We start from the raw sequence: 19,999 nt of genomic DNA, 5'->3' as shown, positions 1-19,999 counted from the left end.
TGTGCACAAAGGATTTCCACCGGAAGTGCACAGAGGCCGGAGTAGCTGCAAAAGTCGCGGTTCCCAGCAATGCAGTCTGGCGTGGGGAGGCAAGGACTTACCTCCACCAAACTTGGACTGAAGAGTCACTGGACTGTGGGAGTCACTTGGACACAGTTGCTGGATTCAAGGGACCTCGCTCGTCGTGCTGAGAGGAGACCCAGGGGACCGGTAATGCAGTTCTTTGGTGCCTGCGGTTGCAGGGGGACGATTCCGTCGACCCACAGGAGATTTCTTCGGAGCTTCTAGTGCAGAGAGAAGGCAGACTACCCCCACAGCATGCACCACCAGGAAAACAGTCGAGAAGGCGGCAGGATCAGCGTTACAGAGTTGCAGTAGTCGTCTTAGCTACTTTGTTGCAGTTTTGCAGGCTTCCAGCGCGGTCAGCAGTCGATTCCTTGGCAGAAGGTGAAGAGAGAGATGGAGAGGAACTCGGATGAGCTCTTGCATTCGTTATCTAAGGAATCCCCAGAGACAGAGACCCTAAATAGCCAGAAAAGAGGGTTTGGCTACCTAGGAGAGAGGATAGGCTAGCAACACCTGAAGGAGCCTATCAGAAGGAGTCTCTGACGTCACCTGGTGGCGCTGGCCACTCAGAGCAGTCCAGTGTGCCAGCAGCACCTCTGTTTCCAAGATGGCAGAGGTCTGGAGCACACTGGAGGAGCTCTGGACACCTCCCAGGGGAGGTGCAGGTCAGGGGAGTGGTCACTCCCCTTTCCTTTGTCCAGTTTCGCGCCAGAGCAGGGCTAAGGGGTCCCTGAACCGGTGTAGACTGGCTTATGCAGAAATGGGCACCAAATGTGCCCATGAAGCATTTCCAGAGGCTGGTGGAGGCTACTCCTCCCCTGCCTTCACACCATTTTCCAAAGGGAGAGGGTGTAACACCCTCTCTCAGAGGAAGTCCTTTGTTCTGCCATCCTGGGACAAGCCTGGCTGGACCCCAGGAGGGTAGAAACCTGTCTGAGGGGTTGGCAGCAGCAGCAGCTGCAGAGAAACCCTTGAAAAGGCAGTATGGCAGTACCAGGGTCTGTGCTACAGACCACTGGGATCATGGGATTGTGCCAACCATGCCAGGATGGCATATAGGGGGAAATTCCATGATCATAGACATGTTACATGGCCATATTCGGAGTTACCATTGTGAAGCTACATATAGGTAGTGACCTATATGTAGTGCATGCGTGTAATGGTGTCCCCGCACTCACAAAGTCCGGGGAATTGGCCATGAACAATGTGGGGGCACCTTGGCTAGTGCCAGGGTGCCCTCACACTAAGTAACTTTGCACCTAACCTTTACCAGGTAAAGGTTAGACATATAGGTGACTTATAAGTTACTTAAGTGCAGTGAAAAATGGCTGTGAAATAACGTGGACGTTATTTCACTCAGGCTGCAGTGGCAGGCCTGTGTAAGAATTGTCAGAGCTCCCTATGGGTGGCAAAAGAAATGCTGCAGCCCATAGGGATCTCCTGGAACCCCAATACCCTGGGTACCTCAGTACCATATACTAGGGAATTATAAGGGTGTTCCAGTAAGCCAATGTAAATTGGTAAAATTGGTCACTAGCCTGTTAGTGACAATTTGAAAGAAATGAGAGAGCATAACCACTGAGGTTCTGGATAGCAGAGCCTCAGTGGGACAGTTAGTCACTACACAGGTAGCATATTCAGGCACACTTATGAGCACTGGGGCCCTGGCTGACAGGGTCCCAGTGACACATACAACTAAAACAACATATATACAGTAAAAAATTGGGGTAACATGCCAGGCAAGATGGTACTTTCCTACACAACCCCCGCCCAAACGAAGGACAATAAGACTAGCCATGACCTGATGAGTCTTCATTGTCTAAGTGGAAATATCTGGAGAGTCCATCTGCATTGGAGTGGCTACTCCCAGGTCTATGTTCCACTGTATAGTCCATTCCCTGTAGGGATATGGACCACCTCCACAATTTAGGATTTTCACCTTTCATTTGTTTTAGCCAAAGTAGAGGTTTGTGGTCTGTCTGAACAATGAAGTGAGTGCCAAACAGGTATGGCCTCAACTTCTTCAGTGCCCAGACCACAGCAAAGGCCTCCCTCTCAATGGCAGACCAACGCTTTTCTCTAGGGGTCAACCTTCTACTAATAAAAGCAACAGGTTGATCCTGGCCCTCAGAATTAAGTTGTGATAGGACTGCCCCTACTCCTAATTCAGATGCATCAGTTTGGACATAGAAATTTTTAGAGTAACAAGGGCTTTTCAGGACAGGTGCAGAGCACATGGCCTGCTTCAGCTCCTCAAAAGCTTTTTGACAGTTTGCTGTCCATAATACCTTTTTAGGCATTTTCTTGGATGTGAGGTCATTAAGAGGGGCTGCAATGGAGCCATAGTTCTTAATGAACCTCCTGTAATACCCAGTGAGGCCTAGGAAGGCTCTCACCTGAGTCTGAGTAGTAGGGGGAACCCAATCTATAATAGTTTGGATTTTCCCCTGAAGTGGTGCAATCTGTTCCCCACCAACAAGGTGTCCCAGATAAATCACCTTACCCTGCCCTATCTGGCACTTTGAAGCCTTGATAGTGAGGCCTGCCTTTTGCAGGGCCTCTAAAACTTTCCATAGGTGGACCAGGTGATCATCCCAGCTGGAGCTAAAGACAGCTATATCGTCCAAATATGCTGCACTAAAAGCTTCCAGCCCTTGCAGGACTGTGTTCACCAACCTCTGAAAAGTGGCAGGTGCATTTTTCAATCCAAAAGGCATTACTGTAAATTGGTAATGGCCTCCAATGGTTGAAAATGCAGTTTTAGGTTTAGCATCTTGTGATAATTTGATCTGCCAATACCCTGCAGTCAAATCAAAAGTGCTTTGATACTTGGCAGATGCCAGTGTATCTATGAGCTCATCTGCCCTGGGTATAGGGTGAGCATCAGTTTTGGTTACCTGGTTGAGACCTCTGTAGTCTACACAAAACCGCATTTCCTTCTTTCCATCCTTGGAATGAGGTTTTGGTACAAGTACCACAGGAGAAGCCCATGGACTTTCAGAGTGCTCAACCACTCCCAGTTCTAACATTTTCTGCACCTCTTGCTTTATGCAGTCCCTGACATGGTCAGGCTGCCTATAGATCTTACTTTTGACAGGCAAGCTGTCTCCAGTATCTATAGTGTGCTCACACCAAGAAGTGGTACCTGGCACAGTAGAGAAGAGTTCAGAAAACTGACCCAGGAGATTTATGCAATGGTCTTTCTGCTCAGCAGTAAGACAATCAGCCAAAACTACACCTTCCACTAGAGCATCTTGTTCTGTGGAAGAGAAGAGATCAGGTAGAGGATCACTGTCTTCTTCCTGTCCCTCATCAGTTGCCATGAGCAGGGTGAGATCAGCCCTGTCATAGTAGGGTTTCAGGCGATTGACATGGAGCACCCTAAGGGGACTCCTGGCAGTGCCTAAGTCAACTAAATAGGTGACTTCACCCTTTTTCTAAACTATTGTGTGGGGTCCACTCCATTTATCTTGGAGTGCTCTTGGGGCCACAGGCTCCAAGACCCACACTTTCTGCCCTGGTTGGTACTGAACCAAAACAGCCTTCTGGTCATGCCATTGCTTCTGGAGCTCTTGGCTGGCCTGAAGGTTTTTGCTGTCCTTTTTCATATACTCAGCCATCCTTGATCTGAGGCCAAGTACATAATCCACAATATCTTGTTTTGGAGCTTTTAAAGGTTGTTCCCAACCCTCCTTGACAAGTGTTAGTGGACCCCTAACAGGGTGTCCAAAGAGGAGTTCAAAGGGGCTGAAGCCCACTCCTTTCTGGGGTACCTCCATGTAGGCAAAAAGGAGGCATGGTAACAGGATATCCCATCTCCTGCGGAGTTTTTCAGGGAGACCCATAATCATGCCTTTGAGAGTTTTGTTAAATCTCTCCACCAGTCCATTAGTTTGTGGATGATAGGGTGTAGTGAACTTGTAAGTCACACCACACTCCTTCCACATGGCCTTTAAGTATGCAGACATGAAATTGCTTCCTCTGTCTGATACTACTTCCTTTGGGAAGCCCACCCTGGAAAATATTCCCAGGAGGGCCTTTGCCACTGCAGGTGCTGTAGTGGTCCTTAAAGGAATTGCTTCAGGATATCTTGTGGCATGGTCCACTACCACCAAGATAAACCTATTGCCTGAAGCAGTAGGAGGGTCAAGGGGGCCAACTATGTCGACCCCTACCCTTTCAAAGGGAACCCCAACCACAGGCAGTGGAATAAGGGGTGCCTTTGGTGTGCCACCTGTCTTGCCACTGGCTTGACAGGTTTCACAGGACTTACAAAACTCTTTTGTGTCCTCAGACATTCTAGGCCAATGAAACAAGGGAACAAGCCTGTCCCAAGTTTTCATTTGTCCCAGATGTCCAGCTAGGGGAATGTCGTGGGCTAGAGTTAGGAGGAACTTTCTGTACTCCTGAGGAATCACTAACCTCCTGGCAGTTCTAGGTTTAGGATCCCTTGCTTCAGTGTACAAGAGGTTGTCCTCCCAGTAAACTCTGTGAGAGTCACTGACATCCCCATTAGCCTGTTTGACAGCTTGCTGTCTTAGACCCTCTAGTGTGGGACAGGTTTGCTGTGCCACACTCAGCTCCTCCCTGGCAGGCCCCCCTTCACCCAAAAGCTCAGCAGTGTCTGCTTCCAGCTCCTTTGGTGTAGGTTCTGCACGGGGTGGAAATTCTTCTTCCTCAGAAGTAGAATCCACTGTAGAGGGAGGAATAGTAGGAAGTGGTATACTTCTACTAGCCCTAGCTTTAGGGAGCACTTGGTCCATTGTTCCAGGATCCAAGCTTCCCTGTCCTTTTTGCTTTTTGGCCTGAGCCCTGGTTAAAGCAAAAATATGCCCTGGGATGCCCAGCATTGCTGCATGGGCCTCCAACTCCACATCTGACCAAGCTGATGTCTCCAAATCATTTCCTAGTAGACAGTCTACAGGTAAATCTGTGGCTACCACAACTTTGTTTGGACCAGTAACCCCCCCCAGTTGAGATTTACAACAGCCATGGGGTGGCTAAGTGTGTTGTTGTGAGCATCGGTTACTTGGTACTGGTGACCAAGTAGGTGTTGTTCAGGGTGGACCAGTTTCTCTATGACCATAGTCACACTGGCACCAGCGTCCCTGTAGGCCTGAACCTCAACACCATTTATTAGGGGTAGCTGCTTGTACTTATCCATATTAAGGGGACAAGCAACTAAGGTGGCTAAATCAATAGCCCCCTCAGAGACTAACACAGCCTCTGTGGTCTCCCTAACAAGACCAACCCCAACTAAGTTACCAAAAGTGAGCCCAGCTACTCCCTTGGATTGGCTATTAGTAGGTTTGCTCCCACCACCACTGCTATTAGTAGGGACACTAGGTGTAGCAGTAGGGGTTGTAGTGGTAGGAGGCTTGGTGCTTTTCTTTGGACAACTGGGATCTGTTGTCCAATGGCCTTTTATTTTACATAAATAGCACCATGGTTTCTTTTCTTTGTTTTGATTAGAAGAGGATTTGGGCCCACCACCCCCACCAGAGTGTTTTTGTGGGCCTGATGAAGACTAATTTTTAGATTTGTCCCCACCCTTGTCAGAAGACTTACCATCCTTCTTCTTGTTGCCATCTTTGTCACCCCCTGTATGAACTTTTCTGTTCACCCTTGTTCTGACCCATTTGTCTGCCTTCTTTCCCAATTCTTGGGGAGAGGTCAGATCAGAGTCCACCAAGTACTGGTGCAACAAATCAGACACACAATTATTAAGAATATGCTCTCTCCGGATCAAGTTTTACAGGCTGTCATAATCAGTAACTTTACTGCCATGTAACCACCCCTCCAAGGCCTTCACTGAATGGTCAATGAAATCAACCCAGTCTTGTGAAGACTCCTTTTTGGTCTCTCTGAACTTTATCCTGTATTGTTCAGTGGTTAAGCCATAACCATCCAGGAGTGCATTCTTAAGAACTTTGTAATCATTGGCTTCACTTTCTTTCACAGTAAGGAGCCTATCCCTACCTTTTCCACTAAATGATAGCCATAGGATAGCAGCCCACTGCCTTTGAGGGACATCCTGTACAGCACAGGCCCTCTCAAGTGCAGCAAACCACTTGTTAATGTCATCCTCCTCCTTATGAGGGGGAACTATCTTGTGCAGATTCCTGGAATCATGCTCTTTTGCAGGATGACTATGGGGAATACTGCTGCTGCCACCATGGGTTTCTAAACCCAGTTTCTGTCTCTCCTTCTCTACTTCTAAGGTCTGTCTATCCAAATCCAGCTGTTGCTTCTTGAGCTTCAGTCTGGTTTGTTCCACTCTCAATCTATTGAGCTCCCTTTCTAACAATCTGTCATCAGGGTGGGTGGGAGGGACATGCCTTGAAACAGAAGTATGGTGAGAATGGACAGAAGGAGACCTATCCCTTACAGAGGGCACCCTAACAGCTTGGTTAACAGAAACATCACTTCTACTGTGGTGAGAATGAATGCTTTTGCTATGATGTGAGACAACACTATCTGTATGGTGTGACTCAACACCAGTACCAACTATGCTAGACTGTCTAGTAATGGGCAGGCTCTGAAGTTTCTTTCCTGAATCTTTTCCTAGGGGTGTCCCTAGATCAGATTGGGAACCATTAGCTACTTTTTCAACAGATGGGGCCCTTTTGGCCTTATCTTGTTCTCTAAGCATGTTAAGTAACAATTCCAAGGAAGGATTCTTCCCTACACTCAAACCTCTCTCTATGCAGAGACTCCTTGCTCCTTTCCAGCTAAGGTGATCATATGCAAGTTTGGACAGATCAACATTTTGGCCTGTCCCAGACATTTTTAGAGAGAGTTAAAGTGATAGAAAAAGTGAAAAAAAAAGTTTTCAGAACTTTTTAGAAAGACAGAAAAAAAACTTGTTAAACTTTTAAGAACTTTTTAGAAAGTTTAGAAGTACTTTTCAGCACTTAGAAAAGAGTGAAAAGAGGAAATGCAAAACTTTTTAGCTATGTGTACACACACTGAACTTGTTTTGTATATTTTTCTCTTATGAAAAGTACACTGACAAGAGTGGTAAGTAGTCTCTAAGCACTTATCCCACCGCTGCACAACCAATGTAGGAGGCTGGACTGGCTTGTAGTGAGTACCAAGGGGTACTTGCACCTTGCACCAGGCCCAGTTATCCCTTATTAGTGTATAGGGTGTCTAGCAGCATAGGCTGATAGATAATGGTAGCTTAGCAGAGCAGCTTAGGCTGAACTAGGAGACGAGTGAAGCTCCTACAGTACCACTAGTGTCACTTGCACAATATCATAAGAAAACACAATACACAGATATACTAAAAATAAAGGTACTTTATTTTTATGACAATATGCCAAAGTATCTCAGAGTGTAACCTCAGTATGAGGATAGCAAATATACACAAGATATATGTACACAATACCAAAAATATGCAGTATAGTCTTAGAAAACAGTGCAAACAATGTATAGTTACAATAGGATGCAATGGGGACCCATAGGGATAGGGGCAGCACAAACCATATACTCCAAAAGTGGAATGCGAACCACGAATGGACCCCAAACCTATGTGACCTTGTAGAGGGTCGCTGGGACTATTAGAAAATAGTAAGGGTTAGAAAAATAGCCCACCCCAAGACCCTGAAAAGTGAGTGCAAAGTGCACTAAAGTTCCCCAAAGGACATAGAAGTTGTGATAGGGGAATTCTGCAGGAAAGACACAAACCAGCAATGCAACAATGATGGATTTCTAGTCGAGGGTACCTGTGGAACAAGGGGACCAAGTCCAAAAGTCACAAGCAAGTCGGAGATGGGCAGATGCCCAAGAAATGCCAGCTGTGGATGCAAGGAAGCTGCTACTGGACAGTAGAAGCTTAGGTTTCTGCAGGAACGACAAGGGCTAGAGACTTCCCCTTTGGAGGACAGATCCCTCACGCCGTGGAGAGTCGTGCAGAAGTGTTTTCCCGCCGAAAGACCACCAACAAGCCTTGCTAGCTGCAAATCGTGCAGTTAGTGTTTTTGGATGCTGCTGTGGCCCAGGAGTGACCAGGATGTCGCCAATTGCGTCAGGGGACAGAGGGGGCGTCGAGCAAGACAAGGAGCCCTCTCAGCAGCAGGCAGCACCCGGAGAAGTGCCAGAAACAGGCACTACAAGGATGTGTGAAAAGGTGCTCACCCGAAGTCGCACAAAGGAGTCCTACGTCGCCGGAGACCAACTTAGAAAGTCGTGCAATGCAGGTTAGAGTGCCGTGGACCCAGGCTTGGCTGTGCACAAAGGATTTCCGCCGGAAGTGCACAGAGGCCGGAGTAGCTGCAAAAGTCGTGGTTCCCAGCAATGCAGTCTGGCGTGGGGAGGCAAGGACTTACCTCCACCAAACTTGGACTGAAGAGTCACTGGACTGTGGGAGTCACTTGGACACAGTTGCTGGATTCAAGGGACCTCGCTCGTCGTGCTGAGAGGAGACCCAAGGGACTGGTAATGCAGTTCTTTGGTGCCTGCGGTTGCAGGGGGACGATTCCGTCGACCCACAGGAGATTTCTTCGGAGCTTCTAGTGCAGAGAGGAGGCAGACTACCCCCACAGCATGCACCACCAGGAAAACAGTTGAGAAGGCGGCAGGATCAGCGTTACAGAGTTGCAGTAGTCGTCTTAGCTACTTTGTTGCAGTTTTGCAGGCTTCCAGCGCGGTCAGCAGTCGATTCCTTGGCAGAAGGTGAAGAGAGAGATGCAGAGGAACTCGGATGAGCTCTTGCATTCGTTATCTAAGGAATCCCCAGAGACAGAGACCCTAAATAGCCAGAAAAGAAGGTTTGGCTACCTAGGAGAGAGGATAGGCTAGCAACACCTGAAGGAGCCTATCAGAAGGAGTCTCTGACGTCACCTGGTGGCACTGGCCACTCAGAGCAGTCCAGTGTGCCAGCAGCACCTCTGTTTCCAAGATGGCAGAGGTCTGGAGCACACTGGAGGAGCTCTGGACACCTCCCAGGGGAGGTGCAGGTCAGGGGAGTGGTCACTCCCCTTTCCTTTGTCCAGTTTCACGCCAGAGCAGGGCTAAGGGGTCCCTGAACCGGTGTAGACTGACTTATGCAGAAATGGGCACCAAATGTGCCCATGAAAGCATTTCCAGAGGCTGGGGGAGGCTACTCCTCCCCTGCCTTCACACCATTTTCCAAAGGGAGAGGGTGTAACACCCTCTCTCAGAGGAAGTCCTTTGTTCTGCCATACTGGGACAAGCCTGGCTGGACCCCAGGAGGGCAGAAACCTGTCTGAGGGGTTGGCAGCAACAGCAGCTGCAGTGAAACCCCTGAAAAGGCAGTTTGGCAGTACCAGGGTCTGTGCTACAGACCACTGGGATCATGGGATTGTGCCAACCATGCCAGGATGGCATAGAGGGGGCAATTCCATGATCATAGACATGTTACATGGCCATATTCGGAGTTACCATTGTGAAGCTACATATAGGTAGTGACCTATATGTAGTGCACGCGTGTAATGGTGTCCCCGCACTCACAAAGTCCGGGGAATTGGCCCTGAACAATGTGGGGGCACCTTGGCTAGTGCCAGGGTGCCCTCACACTAAGTAACTTTGCACCTAACCTTTACCAGGTAAAGGTTAGACATATAGGTGACTTATAAGTTACTTAAGTGCAGTGAAAAATGGCTGTGAAATAACGTGGACGTTATTTCACTCAGGCTGCAGTGGCAGGCCTGTGTAAGAATTGTCAGAGCTCCCTATGGGTGGCAAAAGAAATGCTGCAGCCCATAGGGATCTCCTGGAACCCCAATACCCTGGGTACCTCAGTACCATATACTAGGGAATTATAAGGGTGTTCCAGTAAGCCAATGTAAATTGGTAAAATTGGTCACTAGCCTGTTAGTGACAATTTGAAAGAAATGAGAGAGCATAACCACTGTGGTTCTGGATAGCAGAGCCTCAGTGGGACAGTTAGTCACTACACAGGTAACACATTCAGGCACACTTATGAGCACTGGGGCCCTGGCTGACAGGGTCCCAGTGACACATACAACTAAAACAACATATATACAGTGAAAAATGGGGGTAACATGCCTGGCAAGATGGTACTTTCCTACACTTACCTGCTGGCAGACTGGAACCGGGGCACCCCCTTCTCCATTGAAGCCTATGCGTTTTGGGCACCACTTTGAACTCTGCACCTGACCGGCCCTGAGCTGCTGGTGTGGTAACTTCGGGGTTGCTCTGAACCCCCAACGGTGGGCTACCTTGGACCCAAACTTGAACCCCGTAGGTGGTTTACTTACCTGCAAGAACTAACAATTACTTACCTCCCCTAGGAACTGTGAAAATTGCACTGTGTCTAGTTTTAAAATAGCTATATGTGTTTTATTTGAAAAGTATATATGCTATTGTGATTATTCAAAGTTCCTAAAGTACTTACCTGCAATACCTTTCATTTGAGATATTACATGTAAAATTTGAACCTGTGGTTCTTAAAATAAACTAAGAAAATATATTTTTCTATCCAAAAACCTATTGGCCTGGAATTGTCTCTGAGTGTTTGTTCCTCATTTATTGCCTGTGTGTATGTACAACAAATGCTTAACACTACTCATTTGATAAGCCTACTGCTCGACCACACCACCACAAAATAGAGCATTAGTATTATCTCTTTTTGCCACTATCTTACCTCTAAGGGGAACCCTTGGACTCTGTGCATACTATTCCTTACTTTGAAATAGTGCATACAGAGGCAACTTCCTACAGGCTTCAAACCAAACATTAATGATCGGGAGCAGTTGTCATCCATGAAGGTGGTAAGCATGAAAACAGGAGCGATTCCCTACAAGTGTGAGAATCCAGTTATCACTGGTGTAAGGAATGCTGCATATTTGCTTTGATGTCAGGCTTTGTGATATGATAAAAAACTGCATCAAGACCGTGAGGGAACATTCATGGAAGCAGAACAGGTTGATTAGTTCACCTGTATCTTTCCACTCTTCCTTGCCCTCCCATAAGTACTAGGACAACTCTGATGGCTCTTTACATCCATAAATTACCAGTAGACATTGTGGAAGTAGAAAAATTACTGATAAAATGTTGAGTCTTTAGGTAATCATACTTACAGATTAATGGGTGTATTAATTAGATAATAATATTATTATATGGTCACCTTCTTGTGTGAGGCCTATATTTTGCCCAAGCTAACTTAAGCTGATGAAATTATTTTGTCTTTACAAGAGAGTGTATTTCTTAACCTAAACAAATACTAGAAATAAATGTGTATTTAGTGACATCTGCTGGACTGAAGTAGAAGCAGATGCAAGGTCATCGTATAATGCAATCTGTTTAAATTGTTTCTAATGTGTTCCATAGCTTGACCGACTTCATTGTTTAAGAAGATGTTTCTAACTTGTATGCCTTTCTTTGAGGGTAAAGAGACGATGAACTACTAATTTTGTAATCGTTTTTCCTGTGACTTCGTATTTTGGTGGAGTAGAAACAAAGGATCCACAAATGAGGCGGAAGAAGGGGAAGTCTAGAATATAAAATGTATTCGTTTAGATTTTGTCAATGGAATAAGAGCAAATAGAAGAACTTGGAATAAACTAATTGTATAATTTTGATATCTGTTAAGGTTCTGATAGGTCATAACTTTCTCACCTTATGCGTTATCCAATTATTTTAAAGTTTAATTTAATGTTCAGTCACCATGAGTTAGTGTGCAGTTGCTCTTTGTCCATGATCTGTCACTTCGACATTTCATGTTTTCCAGATAGTCTATTCACGTTTTGGTACTTTATTAGTTTATGTCTGATCAAATATTGAACTTATGCTTGGATGGTTTAGTGTATCTTATAGTCCAAAATTCTAAACCATTACCCCTATCCTTAATTCTGTTCATGTTCTGATGTTGGTGCCTGATGTTGATGTCCCACGGATGAAGCAGGCATTGTTGCTGATTACTGTAATAATTTGGTAATGTATAGAATTGGAATTGTTATTTGTCTTATGTTTTTCAGGTAGCAGCTGCAAAGGTTTATATACTGCTGCTTATGCATAGTGTTTTGATAGAGCCATAGCCAGATGTTTTCTAGATTTGTGTTACTAAAACTTTTCACATGAAGCCCAACATGTCGATGCTAATTAGAGGCTAGAAAGGCAGTACTTTGTCTTTAAACATTTTGTCTTATCATTATCAGATGTATTCTATATCTCTTGCTCAGGTATTGTTGCTATGGTTTTGTGTTATAACTATTGAGATCATTTGTCTTTTTGCGTTGATTAAACTCAGATATATCCGGCGTTTGAGTCAGCCTTTGTTGTTTCTCTACATGTATCTTTTGTGTTTGAGAATTATTTTTGTGACTTTAGCTTTGTTAATCTAGGGGAATAAATTGTTAGCTTCTTAATACACTGGTATGGGTATTGAGGTTGAAATGATTTCTATATGTTATTTTATGATGTTTATGATGTATTCCGAATGACATCCCCTCAAAACAAATTTGATTCGTTGCAAGGGCCTAGTGTGTGAAATCCACTATTTGGTCTAAAATATAGCTAGGATTTCTCAGCTTTAACAGTTAGTTCACCTGTGTCTTCCCACTCTTCCTTGTCCTCCCATGAGTACTAGGACAACTCTGATGGCTCTTTACATCCATAAGTTACTAAGACTAGTGTATTCGGAGGGGTTTACGATGGAGCAGATCTAAATCAATACAGGCGTTGATTCAATAAATGCAAGGGTAGCACACATTGAACAAGCAACCTTTAAGAGTGTATATTGGGAGAAGGAGCTGTGGTATGTTAGGATGGAAAAGCAATATTCTTCATGTTTGCTTTGCTACATTTTTGGCACTAAATAGTGTTTTTCTTTAAGGATGGATTATAGGAATGGGGCAGACTGAATTTTAGTGAGGTATATATAAATCAGCCAAGTGAAATATAACTTCTCAACAGACAGACGTGTAGTAGAATGTTAAAGTTCTGTGATCACACAGTAGTAAACACCAAAGTACCAGTGGAAAGGGCAGCTGAACCATAAGAGGGCTTGAGAGGCATCAGTAACATTCAAGCCCTTTTCTTCCTTTGGAGTTTGTAATTTAGGAGGCAGTGGAGAATTTGGGCAGGTGTGGTTTTCTTTCTGGGCACGTTGGACAAGTGCTAATCTTCCAAATCTTCCCACATTTCATCTCATGCATTTCCTGATGATTCTTATTCTTAAATATGAAAAGATGTACTTTAATAGTTTAAGGCAGGTCTTTAAGTAAGAATGTTTATTGAGTAGGAATATTGACATCATAACACTGGTATACCATGCTTAAATATGCTGTATTTGAAATATTTTAGACATATTATACTGTGTTCCAGCAAAATATGTTCTTGTGTTATCTAACATTTTTCTTTCTTTATACAAGCAGCTTGCATGCCAGCTAGCAACTAAAAGTTATATTATGTCCCAAGTTAGAAATCGCTAACTTTAAAGGAAATATTTGACAGTTGTGAATATGTAATAGTATTGAGTAATGTAGATAAAGTAAATATGAAGCATGGAACAGAGAAAAACGAATTGCAAATAATTGAAGAGTTCATGAAAAAAAGATAATCTGTACTATGTTATACCAATACCATTCAATAGAATTAATGAATCTCGTAATTGTGTTTTTCTGACTTACCAACTACTTCCTGAACTATCACTGTTTCCAAAAGCACTGAAAGATCCATCATGCCTCTTGTAAGTCAATTCTCTTTGATAACCTATGAAGAGAAACAACATAAAAAATGTAAATGAGACATCAAGCCAAGAGCAGAAGCAAAATGGGTCTACTTTCCAGTACAGCAGGCAGTTGTCTTTTCCAATTACATATGAAAATTCTGAGCATAACACAGTGATGCTGTTGCACCATGTTGAATGCAGCACATTGTGGTTGGCTGAGGCAAGGCCCTAGCCAGGCAGAACTTACCACTCCCATCAGCAGTGGGTGATTACTCTCACTGTATAACCTGCACTCGCCCTTGGGGAGCTTGGCACTGAGCAGACAGGCTTAACACATGGGAAATGTGTAAAGCATTGGCACAGCAGTCATACACAATAAATACCCAGACTCACAAAAGAAACTTCACACTCTGTGTATGTGAAGAAGATCTGTATTCAACACACATTTCAACTAACACAACATGTAAATCATGTACTTCTGGGCATAAACCATATTCGGGAATATCGCTAGCAGTACTAGGCTGAACCCTGTAAAAACCAGCAATATATACACCTGGGAAAACAGCCTCATGCAGTGTAAATCGTTGTGAGAATGAGACCCACCCTAGAAATTATTCCAGTTGGATACCACACAGTTATAGGGTGCACCCCGGTTCACAACAATAGCAGCAATGTGTACACACCGATATTACAACACTTTTAAATAGTCTTGGGGGCCTAGGCCGAAGGGGTAAAAACGAATGTCAATAAGTGAAAATCTTTTGGCAAGGAAACAATGTGTATGTAGAACAGTTGATCACAAGCAGTCACTCCCACACACTCACTCCACACTGCTGTACAGTGCCATGGCAGACAGGCTCATATAGAACACACTTTCACACACTCGCTCCCACAAGCTAATGCAGTGAACTGATATCCGGCAGGTCAGTTGTTTCTGTACTCGCAGATGCTATGGGCCCAAACTCTCCTCCACCCTTCAACCAACCCCTACTGCCCAGCCCCACAGGCTAGAGATGAAAAAAACCTTTCTTCGAGTACTAGACTGATTGCGGACAAAGTCACACTTATTCCGGGTCCTGGGGGAGAGGTAGCGGGAAAAATTGATAACAGGTTGATCAAGCAGCAGTCGACAAATGGAGATTTAGCCTCCACTTGGGAATTCCACTCAAAGGTCACTGCATCATGTGTTCCGACACGGGCCTGTTCTGCCAAGCACTGGGAGAGAGTCACTGTAGGACACACAACGTTCACAATAGTGCCTAGCCAAGTCGGGCACTCCAGTACACAAATCCGCTCCTCCGTGCATCCATGGAATGAAGCACAACCTCTTGTGCACGATTCCTGGATTCGGAACCAGACAATTCCATTCACACATGAAGAGTTACCAATTCCATACCTCCCTCGAATGAGGCACAATGTCTGGTGTGTGAAGACTTGAGTTGCACCAGGCAATTCTGGTCATACACAGAGGTGCAAGTTCAGCTGTGCCAAATGTGGTAGATTGCGGCACTGCTACGGGTATGCCCGACCTCTGAGGGTTGCAACCCGTGAACTCGACATCGCACGCAGTGAGCATGCAGGTGGCATGACACGTGAGAGAAGTGCAGCACAATTGATGGAGCGGTCCATGCGGGGTCCCGCAACAGAATATGTTCACCACCAACAAGACGCTTATGCATGTCGAGGCACCCGTCTACAGGTGCAATAGTTAGTTCCACACTCATACCGCTTCTGCCAGATAAAATCCAGCAGATGATGTGGGCACTTAGGAGGGCACCGTTCTCCAGATGTCACAGGTAAAAGGTGTAGGTCCCTCATGGGAGGTCTTTGATGTCCTTCAGACCTTCACCAGAGAACAAGGGGCAAGCCAACAAGCTCTTTGAAAGCACACTTCGGGGTGCCACACAGCAGCAGACAATGAGCCCAGGCCAGCCGCAATTCAGGAAAGGTGTGCGGTCCCTTCCAAGGGCATTAATTACTCCTTGTGCACAAAAGATTCCTTTGGCAGAGTGTACCATGCAGTCCAGTATCTCCAGTCCTGCCTTCTCACAAGCGGATCTATAGTTTGCTGCAGTGTGGCACCAGTAATTATACTGTAGTGTGTCTCTGAAGTTGGAGGTGGTTCAGAGGATTTCCCTTCGAACCACAGATGTCTCCCCTAAATTTCTGTCCTGTCTACCATGGGGCCATGGATTGCAGATTGTAACTTTTAATGGGGCCATGATCTGGCTCAGAGAGTCCAGTTGTAAAAACCTCTCCCTTCAATCTATCCGGACAGGCCCTCAAATGGCAGAGATCTGTCGTCCAGTTGTGTGCCCAACGTTTATAGCTATCGCTGGGGAATGCACAGAAGTGCTCCTCCAGCCTCCAGTGTTGATTAGAGTCAAATGTAAAAGGCAAAAAAGTGTTTTACAGCATAGAAATGCCCACTTTCTAGAAGTGGCATTTCAAGGTTATTATTGACAAAACCACCTTTACCGCAGAAAGGATTTTGTCAAGATGAAAATCAGTGATAGCAAACATTATGAGGCTGCTCCGCTGCCCTCCACTATTGCAGCTAGGAGTAATTGTAAACTTCCCCAATGTTAACCTTTGGGCAAAGCAGCTATCATATGCAGTGAAAACACACATGGGTATTCTTCACTCCCTGGGCATATATGCCCATGCATACACACAAGCTTGAATTGGCAGGGTGGACATATGTTTAAGAACACCATAGGTACAAGTGTGCACACATAGGCCTACTATGACAGGCTGGACCCATGTTTAAAAACACCATAGGTGCAAGTGAGCATACACAGACCTGCTATGACAGGCTGGACTCATGTTTAAGAACACCATAGGTGCAAGTGTGCACACCCAGGCCTGCTATGACAGGCTCAATACATGCTTGGAACACCAGTGGGCATGCATGCAGACACTGGCCAGTGCCACTTCCTAACATATGTGCACACTTTCACACTGTTCTTACAGTGGGTAAGTGCCTAGGGCCCAAAGGCCTTTGGATACACAATCAGAAAAACCCTAAGGGAAGAGCCGAGGAACACCCATGTGTACCTGCCCAGCCTTCCGTCTACCACCTGACTTGCCCTTCAGGGAGTGCTCTAGGGGTAGCAGCGGGCCCACTCAGGATTGGCTATGGAGTTAGAAGTACCAACCTGAGCACCAGTGCAACGGCGCCTCCACAGGCCTGCATTGTCAGGTCAGATACATGCTTGACAGGCTATGCTGGCAGGTGGCACACTCAGTGCAACATCCAACTAATAGCCAGGGCTGTACCTGTCCCAGGTATGTGGTGTATCTTTTTACAGGGCACTCCTGGGTACAGCCCCTGAACTAATCACATAAGCACCCCCTCCTGGCACATGTAGGAAGGGAACATGCTCTTTCCCACTGTAGTAACATGGAAAAGTGCCCAGAGTCCTAAGGTCATGCAAAGGGAGTCAACAGAAAACCTGGAGAAGAAAGCAAAATGTTTCAGGGAAATACCCTAAGAAGGGCCATGTCCACCACACCATCACTCCCCATTTCTACCTCAAGATTTAGGAGGTCCTTTCCAGTTAGTCCACATTTCTCTACACCCTGCTCAGCTCCAGCTTTCCGAAACATGTTCACTACCACATTCATCCTGCGTGGTCTAGGCCCTGGGTATGAGTGGCTGTTAAAGGGTATGGCCTTTACTGCACCCAGCAAACATAGGTAATCTGAGCAACGTATTTGCTTGGTGTGTTAGATACAGCAAATTGTGAGTTTCCAGTCAGAGAATTGTGAATGGAGAATTTGTGATTACTGTATCAAATAACACAAGTACAAGTGTTTTCCTCCATATTTCTCCTGATGAATTTCAAAATGTCCAGCCTGCTCAAATGTGTGAAAATTGTGATGGGGGAGGGCAGGGAAGTGTTTAGAAGAAAAATAAGAATTTAGATCCTGTAAAAATTCCTGTATCTGCAGGGATCAGGGACCACTGCCCTTTTATTCTCCGATGACTTCAGAATATATTATATGACACCCCTGTATTGTGATTGTGATCATTTTATTCTAGCTAACTAGAATCTGACACATTCTATTCTCTGCTCTTCCAACTCTTGTCCAGTAGAGAGATGCATAGTCTACTATCACATCTAACTAACACTAAAACTTTCCACTCAGTTCCTTCCCCCCTCCTAAGAAGAAATCGAGAGAACAGCAAAATGACTAAGAATAAATTAGCTGCTCCCCTCCCTTGCTTGAACTGAGCTTACAACATTTAGATAGGATCAACACACAATCAAGAAGAACAACATGTCAAACTCTGTGGTAGGAAGTGCAGCACAAAATATGTTCTTCATGGCTGAAATATGAGTATCCTATTCTGATTACGAAAGACTATTTTGTTTTATTTCATCATTTATTTAGCACTCACTATCCTATGTATGGCACTAAAGTGCTTACTAACATAGATAGAAATGTACACCCTGCATGGAGTGTGGTTGGAAGTGAGTTATTTTTGTTTTAAGCATATGTGGGAAGTGGTTTCATGTCTTGCATGATGACTAGCCAGGTGCAGTTATGTTTTGGGGTGCCTGGTGGTGTGATGGGTGAGGCAGTGCGACCTATAGTTACGCAAATTATAATTGTGGTAAAAACTAAAACATACAGGCTGCTACAGAGCACCAGCCTGGTCTTAAGTGGAGCAGGATGCTCAATGTGTGTACATAAAACAATAGAATGTATTCAAAAGAAGGATCAGTAATCCATGTCGTATTATGCACCGGGCACAAACAGTATCAAGTTAGTAAAAAGATGCCAAAAGGGCAAGTATTGGACTTGGTGACATCAGCAGTAGCCATAGTGTTTTAAAGGCAAGGATACTGCCTACAGCTGACAAAATACATTCCATGAATGAAGAAGCAAGTAGAAGAGCATTCAAAACTGGTAATCTGAGCAGAAACTACCTGTTCTTTGAAGACTCATATTCCTCCTACTCCTGCTAGGCCAAAAGAAGCTAAATTTGTGGGCATGGGTTCATGCCCCATGCCCCTCTTAAGCTCCTGAAGGTTCCCAAGGGCAGATGAGCACAAGTTAGGTCATGGTCAAACCCTAGTCAGACTGGCACCCTGCATATATGACATGAGAGTCAAAGTGGGTGGTTGGTTGCTGCCAGTGCAAGATCAACTCAGCCTGCCTCATGTCATCCTTCGCTATTCACCACTCCATGTAATCCCAATACCATTCATAGATCCTAGAGACCCTTGTTATTTGTAATTTAAATAGGGAGGCATCCTCCGACTACCTAAAACTCCTCCCAGGCAAGTTCCATTTAATTATTTGTAGAGAACGACATTTTAGGCTGGCTGAAAAATACACAACGTGGTGAGAGAGGGCTTACTCCATTCCCATTGCCTAAGCTAATATAGCAACATTGTACAGATTTGTTAGTTTTCATTTTCTTCAATCTTGGCCCAGTTCTTTGACAAGTGAGACTTGCAAAACACACATTCTGTATATATCTCCAAAAGGCTACTTTCCTTCAGATCTACCTAGTCCGGTCTCTTTCCATTCTCCCTTGCCTCCCCACTAACTATCCTAGCAACATTAGTAAGAGGCCTTTCATCTAAGACAACAGTAGCCAGTAGATGTCATGTCCTGACCTAGAAACTCCAAATTAAAGTATATTGTCTTCAGCCAGCACTGTGTTGATTGAGCCTATTAGATACTGCAGGTTGTCTTGGACCCCTGCTGATTCCTGGGCACTTATTGCCACCTTGCTCATGTTTCCTATTGCAAAGGTTTCACTCACAATTTGCCTTTTTGGAGTAGAAGGTACCACTGGTAAAAATTAATAAACATAATACAGAAACACTGAGATTCGAACAGGGGCTCTTGTGGATGCGAAACATACAGGTTGCCATGAAGATCCATACAAATAATTTGCTCACATGGTAAAAATGCAGTTAGTGCAGCTGGACACGTCGCACACAGGGCGACATAAAGGGGACAGCATCCTAATATTGCTCCCCTGCTAGGAGGTAATAAAAGCTGAGCTAGTGTAACCACGGTAGGTGGTGAGGGTAATCCAACCCTCTTTATTGCTCAGGGCATCAGGAGGGAAGGAGTAGGCCAGGAGGAATCATAAGGGGCCAGCACCCAGGTACAGGCCTCTTTGGCGACCTGCGTAATCGGCGGCAGACATCAGTGGCAGAGAGGAGACGGCAGCACATTGTGCTTGGAGGTGAGACGGGTAGGCCCGGGGGGGGGCATCATAGGGGATATCTGTCAGCTTCCAGTGGTGCG

General features: G+C 45.3%; 1 protein-coding gene across 1 annotated transcript in view; it reads right to left on the bottom strand.

Moving 5' to 3' along the window:
* LOC138296504 (CD109 antigen-like) overlaps positions 1 to 19,999 on the bottom strand; it is a 363,929-nt gene that overhangs the window by 66,286 nt on the left and 277,644 nt on the right. Inside the window, exon 24 of the mRNA XM_069235675.1 lies at positions 13,683 to 13,764. Coding sequence (XP_069091776.1) covers positions 13,683 to 13,764 — 82 coding nt within the window. The remainder of the gene's footprint in view (positions 1 to 13,682; positions 13,765 to 19,999) is intronic.

This window comes from Pleurodeles waltl, chromosome 5 (genome assembly GCF_031143425.1).
Source record: "Pleurodeles waltl isolate 20211129_DDA chromosome 5, aPleWal1.hap1.20221129, whole genome shotgun sequence".
Taxonomy (NCBI): Eukaryota; Metazoa; Chordata; class Amphibia; order Caudata; family Salamandridae; genus Pleurodeles; species Pleurodeles waltl.
This window is presented reverse-complemented; position numbering and strand designations above follow the sequence as displayed.